Source organism: Sus scrofa, chromosome 9 (assembly GCF_000003025.6).
Source record: "Sus scrofa isolate TJ Tabasco breed Duroc chromosome 9, Sscrofa11.1, whole genome shotgun sequence".
Lineage (NCBI taxonomy): Eukaryota > Metazoa > Chordata > Mammalia > Artiodactyla > Suidae > Sus > Sus scrofa.
This window is the reverse complement of record NC_010451.4, coordinates 133029954-133041676: the sequence shown is the minus strand read 5'-3', so window position 1 is coordinate 133041676 and position 11723 is coordinate 133029954. Positions and strand designations below refer to the sequence as shown.

At 42.1% G+C, this 11723-nt stretch overlaps 1 protein-coding gene across 2 annotated transcripts in view; it reads left to right on the top strand.

Moving 5' to 3' along the window:
- The window catches only part of SYT14 (synaptotagmin 14), a 230330-nt gene continuing 219428 nt past the window's right edge, over positions 822-11723 (top strand). For both annotated transcript variants that reach the window (XM_021063880.1, XM_021063879.1), the window contains exon 1: positions 822-902. In XM_021063880.1, coding sequence (XP_020919539.1) covers positions 890-902 — 13 coding nt within the window. In that variant the 5' untranslated portion in view covers positions 822-889. The remainder of the gene's footprint in view (positions 903-11723) is intronic.

Sequence of the window (11723 nt, the reverse complement as noted above, 5' to 3'; positions counted from 1 at the left end):
ACTTGCTTTCTCAGGCTCTTTGTCAGAATGTCTCTCTCATCTCTGCTTTCATATGACCTCAAATTGTGTGTAGACAAATGCCAACACATACTTCCCAGGGGGAAACCAAGCTCAGGCTGATGGCAAGCTTTATAAAAGAAACGAGTCTAAGGGGTGAAGTACACGTGCGCGTGTGCGCGCGTGTGTGTGTGTGTGTGTGTGGGGGGGGGAGCTGTTGTCCTCAGGATCCCCCCCCCCCCGTTTGCTCTTTGCCAGCTAGCTGTCTCTCACCTCACAGCTGAGATCTGCAGCGAGTATTATTTGGGTGATTCAAGCAAAGCAAAACAAAATCAAAACAGACTTTCAGAGGACCAAATCTGAGGCAGCCCCTGGGCGGGGAGCCTCGAGCCGAGTTTGCCATCGAGACCTGTCCATGGTCCTGACCGCATCCCGCCCCACGCCCCTCCTCTGTGGCTGCAAGTGCGGGAGGAGGGCCGGACTTCTCGGCTGGGGTCCTGGGCGCCAGGGAGCCGCCGGCGGAGCGGGTCGGAGCCGCCCGCACATGCTCAGTGCGCCGCGGGCCGGTCTTGGGCGCAGGTGCCGGAGCCCTCCGGCCCGGGCACCTGTTTCGAATCCCGGCGCTCGGCGCTGTGGGCACGGGCGTGGGGGCGGGGCGGCGTCACGTGCGGGCGGCGGCGGCGGCGGCGGCGGCCGGGGAAGCTTCCATTTCCTCGGCGGTCGCAGCGCTCGGGGCCCCTGCTCCGCCCCGCCCGCGGCCCCCCTCCAGGCCGCGCGGCCCGGCGACTGCGGGCCCGCCCCGCCCCTGTCGCCGGCGGCCCGGCGCGTCCTCCGCCCGCGCGCCGGCTCGCGCCCCCGCCATCCAGTTGGTGCGGTCCGGGGCGAGCACATCATGGCGATTGAAGGTAAGTGGCGGCCGACGGTGGTTGGCGAGGAGGAGGAGGAACGCGCGGGGAGCCGGGGCTCGCAGCTGCCCGGGAAGCGGGGGCGCGGGTGGGGCCGCACCGGGCGGCGGAGGCGAGGGGTCCCGACCGGGTCCCGGGAGGAGGGCGGGCGGAGCGGCGCGGCGGGTCCGCCGGACGCGCCGGCCCTGGCGGTTCCTTCGGCCTCGGCCAGTGGCCCGGCGCGGGGAGCAGCTGCCCGGGCCGACAGGTACGGTTCTGGGGTCGGTGCCTCCTGCTGGCGGTGCGGAGGGGGGCTCCGGTGCGGCCCTGCAGACTAGTGGGACGGGCTGGGGGAGCGGGGGGCCCGGGGTGCACCCCGTTCTCTTGACCTCGCCCCAGCCAGCCGTCCTCCCCCAGTATCCGCCTTCCTCCCAAACTGGAGTCCAGTTTCGCTGTCTTGGTCCTACCCCTTCTCCGTCCCTCCTCTGGAGCTGATGGGCTGCGCTCTGCGCCGTCCCCCTTCGGTTTGCTGTTGTAGGGGACCAGGAGATGTGGAGTGAGGTTAATCCTTTCTCAAGTGTTTTCCCCCTAACACGCAAAACCTGGTTTTTTTCCCTCTGCGTGAGAGAAGTATGTACATCTTTACAACAAACGCACACTCTTAGAAACCTGCATATGTATCAGCCCATTAAGTGTTACAGTGCAATGAATACTCCTATTTTCAAAAAGTAGCTTGATAAATTTTGTAGGTAAAATACCTAGTTGGCACTAGAGTGTATTTTTCTCTTCTTCCGAAACCATGTAACTGGGATAAAGCGTCTATATTTTGCTTTGTTTCTAAGGAGGATACTGTGAAAAGTAATGTAACACGTCCAGGATTTATGTGAAAGACTGCAGTGTCTTCCAGCCCCTATCTCGTTCGTAACGGTGAAGGTGGTTCCTAAAATTTCTCTCTGTGTGTATGTATTTCTCAGTACAGATGTGCAAGGTCTCCTCATTAACCTACATTTTATGTGTTCCTCCTAAATAAAACTTTTCGAACTTCCCGTCTTGGTGACCAATCTCTAGTAGCCTACATCTTTGCGGGCTCCTTTTTGTCAGGTCTTGCAGACTCCAGAATGGCCCTAGTTGTGTGGTTTCCGTTTATCTTATTTAAGAGATTGATTAGCTGTTATACACAAGACACGCAGTTTCAAGTACTGCTTTAGCTAGAGTGATGGAGGGCCCTGAAACTAGATATATCGATAATCTTTGTTATTCTTGTCATTCAGAGCAGAACTTTCAAACTTTTCCTTACTCTTCTTTTCACTGGAGCTTAAAAATCAAGAAACCAAATACACTGATTTATGTTTTATACTTTATTTCCCCAAGCACTTTGAGGATTTCTTATGACTTGGTAAAGGTAAAAAGGTTAATGCAGGAGGCAAGGAAGAATTAGCCGGATAGTATCCAGATATGAGCCTATAACTTGTAATTTCTTAAAATATTTTTCAGTTTTTCCCCTTTTTCTCAGTCATTTCCTTCTCCTCCCCTCCCATAGTTAAATGGGATTGATTCTTTTCTCATGTCAGCTGATAGCATTTTGCTCTACTTGTATGTTTAAAGAACGAGATTTTGAAAAGTTTCCTAAAGAGTCTTCTGCTTTTGAGATACTCTCATTCAGTATTTTCTTACTTAAGCATTTCTTTAAGACTTCATAATATAAAGGTCAGGAATTATGTCTTTTCTAGTTTGGCAAGGAAACTAGTTAATAGCATGATTTCAGATAAAGACGTCAGGTCAGGTTGGTCTAATTGTGCTATTTAGCACCTACTCAAGCAGATTCTTTACACATGTTACCCCTTTGCTGTGTTAGGAAGTAAAATGAGCTCAGGGTGAGGGCTTTATGCTGGGGACGTCTTAGAATTTTAGGGGCCCCCGAGAGCCTCTCATCCCTCCTTCCCAATGGAGTGGTTCTCCACACATCCAGTGCCTTAATTCACCTGTTAAATCAGTAGATGCCTTGAACACTAGCTGTACTCAGTGTTCTGAGGCCATAAAGGCACATTCCTTCCCTCCAGGAAGACATGTTCTAGTGGGGGAGACAGATGATTTTAACTGTGCAATTACAGTATAGTATGAACACCAGGAGGTGAAGGAATCATCCTTCTTTTCTATAAAAATATTCAATGGTAATGAGTTTATCGTACCCCTATGCCAGTGAACACTGAACAGTGTATGCCGGTGTGAAACTCTGATACTTGTAGTTCATAAGGTCTTGGTTTTGACCAGAAATCTGCCCTTTGGTAAGCCTAGACCTACTTTCTGGAGCAGCAAATGAAAAGTTCAGTGTCTTCCGTGTAGGTGACATCCTTTCCACCATTTGAAGACAACTCCTGAGCATTTTCTTTTCTGGATAGAGTGTTCGCTTCTCCCTCTGGATGGTCAGTAGTTGTATGTTTTAAAGTTTGGGATGTGCTAGTGGGCCACTTGATTCCAGATGTTTTGTGGACTATCATACCTTGAAACCATTATATCCCCCCTTGACTTGCACATAATCCTGTTAAGGTTGCCTAGTGTTAGAATAATTTTTTGGAACCTCATGTTGGTCCAGGTTGAGGTTGTGGTCAACCAGAATCCTAGCATGTGCCCAGATGACTTTCAAGTCATGTCTCAAGTCCCTTGGGTAGCTAACCTGTGTTTGACTTGAAGATCCGATTATTTGTATCTGTGAAGCATACGCTTACTAGCCCTGACCCAACATTTCAGTCCTTTAGTTTAGACTTTGAAGAACTATGGGTTACTTTTACTTCCTCCTCTTTGTAAAACCCTGCTTTTACAATACCCATGAGTCACTCATTTCCTTTTTTTTTCCATCAGATAACTGCTCATCAGGACTTCAGATAAATATAAGATGATGATGTTACCGCATTGAGCTCATATAATAAAAGCCCAGTCGGGAGTGAAGAAAGTAGCCCTATCTTAGGTTCAGGTCCAGTTTTTAAAAGGCACACAGAAATATTTAGTATAATTTATACATCCTTACTGTCGCCCTCGCGATGCTACCAGGGTGGGAATCCCTGGTCTAGGCTCACCGCTCAAGACCTGTGATGATTATCCAGCGTATTAACTCCTCGACATTAACCTCTGCCAGTCTGACGTGGTTGACTCTTTCCTGCTTTCTGAAGTTTTCTCCTCCTCTTTCGATGACTTTCGTCTCAGTCTTTATCCACCTGGTGCACTGTTCTCTGTCTTTCCATTCTCAACCCTCTTCTCACTCTCCACCTTATACACACGGCCGCAGCTGATGCTTTGAATGATGCTGATCACTTGTTTATAAATGGCTCGCCAGTCTGACTGAAAAATACCTAGAGAATAACTCTTGTTTTTTGTTCCTTGTATTTCGAAGTATACTCAGTACGGGTTTCTTGGATTGTTACAATGGAATTCTCTACATCTTCATGGGTTGCATCCGCTGCCCAAATGTATTTGACAGAAACAGCCATTCAGTACCTTCTGTCTATCTACTCATCTTAGTTCTGCTTCCTGGAGGAGAAAATTTAAAAATCCACTATTAATAAATTAAAAGTACCCATAATTTTCCTGATTTGTATTCCCAAATGGTAGCTGCATATCTTGGATGTCCCACAGCAATCCAAAATGTTTAGCTTGGGACATTCAAAATGTCCTAAAGTTGTCATCACAGCCACTAAATTCAGCCTTCATACACCCCACTCAATGCAAATTTACCATCTGAGTGGCATTTTAAAATAACCAGACATCCAAGTTAGAAACCTGGAAATCAACTCTGTCTTATAATTCACCCCCACATCCTGTTGATCCCTGAGTCCTACCAAATCTACATCTCAAATTCACTTAGGATGTTTGGTGCTTACACTGTAGTTTAGTCCCTTATCTCTCATGAAGAGGCTTGCATTTGTTTCCTCACTAATCTTGTTATCCCCGGTCTTATGGCTGCTTCCAGTCCCTTTTCCAAACTGTGGCTGGTTACCTCCGTGACTATTGCGGAAGACTCCTTGCAGAATGTTTGGCTGAAGCAAAAACATTCACCTTGTTGTGAACTTGCTCTATATTAAGAACTCAGCCTCTCTGGGTAGCATTTTAAAAATCGTTTAAAGAAAGAGTAAATTAGGACAGATGTGATAAATTCATGGAAAAATAAAAAAAATTAAAAAATAAAGAGTAAATTAGAGAATGTGTGTATGTGTGTGCACGTGTGTGTGTGTGCGCGCACACGCTCATTTTTTATTCATAATGCACCTTCTAGTTTACCACACACTTTGGTTTGTGTCTTTTAAGTCATTAGTACAATTCTGAGGTGCTCTTGAAGATTTATTGTGACTCTTCAGATGTCCAAGACAGAATTTGGGCTTTCAAAAGCCATTGGACATGTTGAATTAAAAACCCGATACAGACATGTTATGTTATTAGTCTTGAGGGAGGACATCACACTTCTTTCCTGCTTTCCGTGCTATTGTTAGAGGGAGATTATTACAGCATATTCAGGGGATAATATAGTTAGAAAGTCCCACCTATCGCAGTCTGTGGCTAAAGCAATTTATCGACATTGTATTTTTGGCAGATTTATAGTGCAGTTTAAGCGGTGATAGTTCTAGAGGAGATATCCTGGCTTTTGACAGGAATAAAAATTTTCGTTTCACAGAGGTTTAAGACATATTTGTATATCAGGTAAATTTGTTCAGAGACCTCGGCAAAATACATTTGAGGAATTTACAGTTTATTTTAGGTTCCTTTTCTAACTCACTAAACAAAATTAGAAGAAAGTAGGGAACGCTAAAGAAATATCTGTATTAAAAGGCAGCTCCCTGTTTGTTGTTTCAAGTAGTATTAGAATGCGGGAGTGTATGCCAGTGTGCCCAGCAGAGAGAATCACATACTGGCTCATTTGTACATGATCTGTTGATAATACTGTTTGCATTCTTGCTTTTTTAAAAAAACGAGTGCAGTGTTTGTCCATAGCATAGGCGGAGTGGTATAGTAGATTGTCCTCGTGGATTTGGTTTCCATGCAGCTGACTTTCACTCTCCCCCAAACCCCCAGATCTTCACCTGTTCATACCTAATGTGAACATTCCTATCGGGATAACATAAGGCTGATCAAACTACTATACATAAAACACCCCAAGCTCTTGAGTAACATGAATATATGCATATTTTGAATGTATATATAATAAAACTTTATTTGAAACCTGACAAATTGGAACTCTTGATTTATTTTTTTAGAGAGAGGAACTAGTGACAACATAGCAAGCTGTTATTAGGAATTTATTTAAAAACAGACTTCGGGCGTCCATATGTATACTCAGTACAGTTTCATATTTTCACATATTTAGGGCTGTGCTAGAATTGATATTCATAGTTGTATTCTGAGTCACCAGGAAATAGAGGATTTTTTTTTGTTTGTTTGTTTTTTTTGTTACACTCTCAGCATGCAGAAGTTTCCAGGCGAGGGATCAAACCTATGCTACAACAGTGACCCACGCCGCTGCAGTGACAACACCAGATCCTTAACCCACTGCGCCACAAGAGAACTCCAAGAGATGGAGAATTTTAGTGAAATACTAAGTTATCTTCAGTATTCTGAACTTAGTGCAGTAACATATTAGTAGCTCTAAAAAGGGATCTGGTGTAGTCATCAAAACAAAAAGTTATTCTCAGTTAACTAGAAAATTAGGTAGAATAATACCTTTTTTGTGAACATGTACTTAAAAACTTTAAATTCAGTTTAATTTATTTTAATTCTTAAGAATTAAAAGTGGCTCGAAAGTAGGAAGAATTGGATTACATTTGTGAACAGTAAATTTATACAATAAAACTTATTATACCTCTTAGAAAAATTATTGAACAAATTCATAGGAACTTGTGTGGCTCAAAAGAGAGACTGTATTTACTCTGCTTTGCAAACCATGCTCTTTCCACAACATTGTTTTCAGTTAGGGACTAAAATTTATGTTATTCTTTGAGTGACTTAATTAGGGACAAGCTAAAAAGTGTCTGGAGATTAGTGATTGTAGCCTAAATGGGTTAAATTGGTTGGGAGGAGTTGGCAACATTCGTAGGAAATATTTAAAGTTTCATGCTTATCATGGACAGTATAGGTAGGTATCTGCTGAAGAATTCGCTCTGATCGTTTATCAGCCTGAGCTAGAGGTTAATTAAAAGGCTGTGACTAAGGCATGCTTTTTGGAAAGATATCTTTAGATGAGATGGCAATTAAGATATTTCTAAAGTCGCCCTGCAGTGTTTGACTTAGAAGAAATTCACAGGAACTGTCAGGTGTCGGGACGTAGGCTAATTGTCAAAGTAAACATGGTCAGAAAAACTGACTTTTTAAAAGGACTTCTCGGTCCATTTTAAAGAGCGAAATCTTTGGGTTTTGTTTCATTTTTGTATGCCTGGGTGCCTTTCAGTGGGAATGCAGTATCTTCTGTAGGTATGTGGAAAATACATACATTCTTGATAGAAACTATCTCCCCCCCCAAAACAAAACAAAACAAAACAAGTCTGGTGCCCAGGCACACTTTCAAGTATGTACACGTTTAGAGCCAAACACACGTGCACACACTCACAGCACACATGTGTGAGCCCACACATACCTGCTTCCTCTCACGCCCTGACTTATCGCAGTTGTAGAGGCTTCTGCCAGTTTCTATTATGCTTCTACAAGGGTTTGCCGGAGGGAAAAGATGGTAACTTTGACCAAGCCTGTCCTTTTCTGTCTATTTCTCATGCCCATGTGGCTGAGAAGATTATTTCAAGAGCAGTGCTGGTATTACCTCCAAGAATAATTCAGAGAAATCCACTTTTATTTAACTTACCCTCAGGGATTAGAAAACAATTTCATAATTTTTTTATGAAAATGAAGAACTATCCATTTTTACTTTTTCTGTTAAACTTAGTGTCCCGATTTCTTTTCTCTGACAACTAGTGACGCCAAACATTAATTTAACCTTTAGTGCCTTGCTTTGTTTATCTACAGTGAGCGAGACAACTTTATTTCTGAGTTTTAGTCTCGTCTTATATTCTGTCATTTTAGTATGATCTCCAAGTCTTTATTATTGTTATGTCTTTGAAGTAAATTTGGTCTGTGAGAAATTATACAAGAGTTCCTTTCGGGGGTGATCATTCATTTTAGGGGAAGCCTCATCTCTTTTGAACGAGACTATTTGAGTAAATAATCATTCAGATTGGTTCAGCTATCACAGAGAAGAATATGGAGGTTCCTTAAAAATTACAAATAGAACCACATGATCCAGCAGTGCCACTCCTGGGTATACATCCAAAGGAAATGGGAAGTCTTTCAGAGAGCTCTGTGCACTGCTGTGTTTGTTATAGCATTATTCCCAATAGCCAAGATATGGAAACAACCTGAGTGTCAGCAGATGAATGGATAAAGAAGACTTGAGATACATATGCGTGTGCGTGTGTGTATACGTTTATATACACGTACAGTGGAATATTATTTAGCCATGGGTAAGAAGGAAATCCTGCCTTTGTGACAACAGAATGGACCTTCAGGGCATTGTGCCGATTCAGATTAAGACAAATACCTATCACTTTTATGTAGATCCTAAAAAAGCCAAACTCATAAAAGCAGAATAGAATGGTGGTCACCAGGGGCTGAGAAGTGGGAGAAATGGGGAGATGGGTGTAAGTACAGCTCACAACCAGTTGATAAGTAAGTCCTGGCGCTCTAATGCACAGCTTTGTGACTACAGACAGTAACAATGTATATAAACTTCAAGGTCACTAAGAGACTAGATCTTAGTGTTTGCATCACAAAGAAGAAAAGATAATAATGGGACTTGATAGAGGTATTTACTAAAACAGGTGGTAATCTTATTGCGATATGTGAGTGTATTGGATCAACACATTGTACACCGTTTATTACAGTGTTATATGTCAATTACATCTAAGTAAAAATAAGTGAAAAAAACCCATTCTCCTATGTGTTAGATATACATATTTAATTGTCACCGTAATGTACGCTTTAAATCCTTAAAATTTTATATGTCGATCACACCTCAGTAAAGTTGAAATTTAAAAAGCTAATTAGGGAGTTCCCGTCGTGGCTCAGTGGTTTAACGAATCCGACTGACTAGGAACAGTGAGGTTGTGGGTTCAATCCCTGGCCTTGCTCAGTGGGTTAAGGATCCGGTGTTGCCGTGAGCTGTGGTGTAGGTCCAAGATGCGGCTCGGATCTGGCATTGCTGTGGCTGTGGTGTAGGCTGGAAGCTACAGCTCCGATTCGACCCCCTAGCCTGGGAACCTCCATATGCTGCGGGAGCAGCCCTAGAAAAGGCAAAAAGACAAAAATAAATAAATAAAATAAATAAATAAAAAGTTAATTGTAATTCCTTAGCGATGCAGCCGGTTAAGAATCCAGCATTGTCACCACACTGTGTTGCAGGTTCAGTTCCTAGGCTGGGAGCTTCCACATGCCATGGGCATGGCCAAAAATGAGTCAATAATCATTCTTCTTGCGCATTTTACTCTTAAAATCAGTAAGGCACTTTTGGCTTGCCGCCATATCTAAGTCAAATTATGCCTGCAGTGACTTGCCTTTTGCTTACAAATTTGACATTTCTCTTGTAAACTTTTCAGATGTACTTTTAGAAATTTTTTTAAAAAGGCGTAAAGGAGTTGCCGTCGTGGCTCAGTGGTTAATGAATCCGACTAGGAACCATGAGATTGTGGGTTCCATCCCTGGCCTCGCTCAGTAGGTTAAGGATCCGGCATTGCCTTGAGCTGTGGTGTAGGTGGCAGATGCGGCTCAGATCCCTCGTTGCTGTGGCTCTGGTGTAGGCCGATGGCTACAGCTCCGATTAGACCCCTAGCCTGGGAACCTCCATATGCCGTGAGAGCGGCCCTAGAAAATACAAAAAATAAAAAAGCATACAATTTGTACACAGTGGACTGTATCTCAGATTGAAAAAGTATTTAAGGCTTTTGATCCCCAAACATGTACATTAAAAATGTACGATTAACATATAGAGTGCATACTATTTTCCTCATGCTCTTTCTGGTCTTGAAAGGATTAGGAATAAAGAATAAAAGGAATATTGATTTCAGTGCTTGACAATGTAATAAAGTTTGTTTAACTTCTTGTTTCTTTTTTCTTTTTTTTAATTGCCCAGTGGCATATGGAGTTCCCAGACCAGGGATTGGATCTGAGCTGCAGCTGTGGTCTGGGCTGCAGCTGCAGCAACGTGGGATCCTTAACCCACGGTGCAGGGCCAGGGATCAAACCTGTGTCCCACCAATCCTGTTGCACCACAGTGGGAGCGCCCAACTTTTTGTTTCTTTTGTACTTTCCAAAGTAAGTTTTTCCCCCGAATTTTATTTTATTTTCTGGCGTTTATCATATTCATTTTCATTTCCATAATAATAGTGACTGCTCTTGAGTTACATGTGTATATTAGTGAAATCTCAGAATTTTTATAACAAATGCCAAGAATAATAAACCTCCGTTTTACTTGGTTTCCTAGTCACATGATTTTTGTGCATACTTTGGAAAATGTGACAATTACAGTTGGTTTATAAATTTAAAATATAGTAATTATCTGACTTAGTTTTTAATTTATGAAGTTCTTTCATTTGATAAATTGATTTTTGAAAGTGGGAGTTAGCTTTCATTGTCATTTGTAGTTTTGGAAAAAGTCATAGCATATGATGGTTTTTATTGTTATTGTTAATACTAAGCCTTGTAAAAATGATGCGTAACTATTTGAGATTAGATAAATGTATCATAGAACCTAACCAATTTATATTACATGTGGGGGAAGTCTAGTGTCTTTCTTTTTTTCTTTTTGTGGCCACACCTGCAGCAAATGGAAGTTCCTGGTACCAGGAGTTGGATCGGAGCTGCAGCAGAGGCCTACGCCATGTCCACGGCAACACCAGATCCAAGTTGCTTCTGTGAGCTGTGCAGCTTGTGGCAATGCCAGATCCTTAACCCACTGAGCAAGGCCAGGGATCGAACCCATATCCTCACAGAGACAACGTCAGGTCCTTAACCTGCTGAGCCACAGCAAAATTCTGGGGGATGTCTAGTTTCAAGTACAGGGTTTAAAAAGTGTAGGCTTATTACATGAATTATATGCTTAACTCACATTACCTTCTAGAGAATAGGTCTTGATGACTGTATAAGAACTATTTCTAAGTAGCCTTTGAAAACATCAGTGATTATGTCAGTATACATTATAGTTGGTGTTATTACATGATTCTTCTAAGTTTCTAAAAAAAATTTATAATTTGGTAAATATTCCTCTTCCAGTCTACTGACTAGTTTCTCATTTTTGAAAATATGTAGTCTATAGGTTTAGTTCATTCTTCCCCTTCATCACGTGGTCAGTGGTTGCTCATTGGTAATATTCCAATAGATAAGTTCTCATTTATTTCTATTTATATTGCATTTATACTGAGGTTTGCTGAATAATAATTATTATATAACATAATTATATCTTATATAATAATTATGTAATTATAGCTTTATGTTAGATGTTTCTTGCTAAGTCTCTCTTCCTGATAACCAGTGGTTAGTCTGTACTGTTGATAATAAAGAAGCAATGGCATTGTTATAGCCAAGTTAGAATGTAGCTCTAACCTACTTTAGTGATAGAAATACTGTTTTCTAGTTTTTAGCTTTGCTTCCTGGATGACCTACTTCTTTTTGGTGAATATCATGGTTTTTATTTCTCATGGTATTGCTGCAAGGTATTTCTTTTTCTTATAATTTAACTGTTCATAATAAGCTTCTCTAAAGAGCTAAGATGATGAGATATTTAATATTTTTTATTGTTCAAAGCTTAAACATAATTTC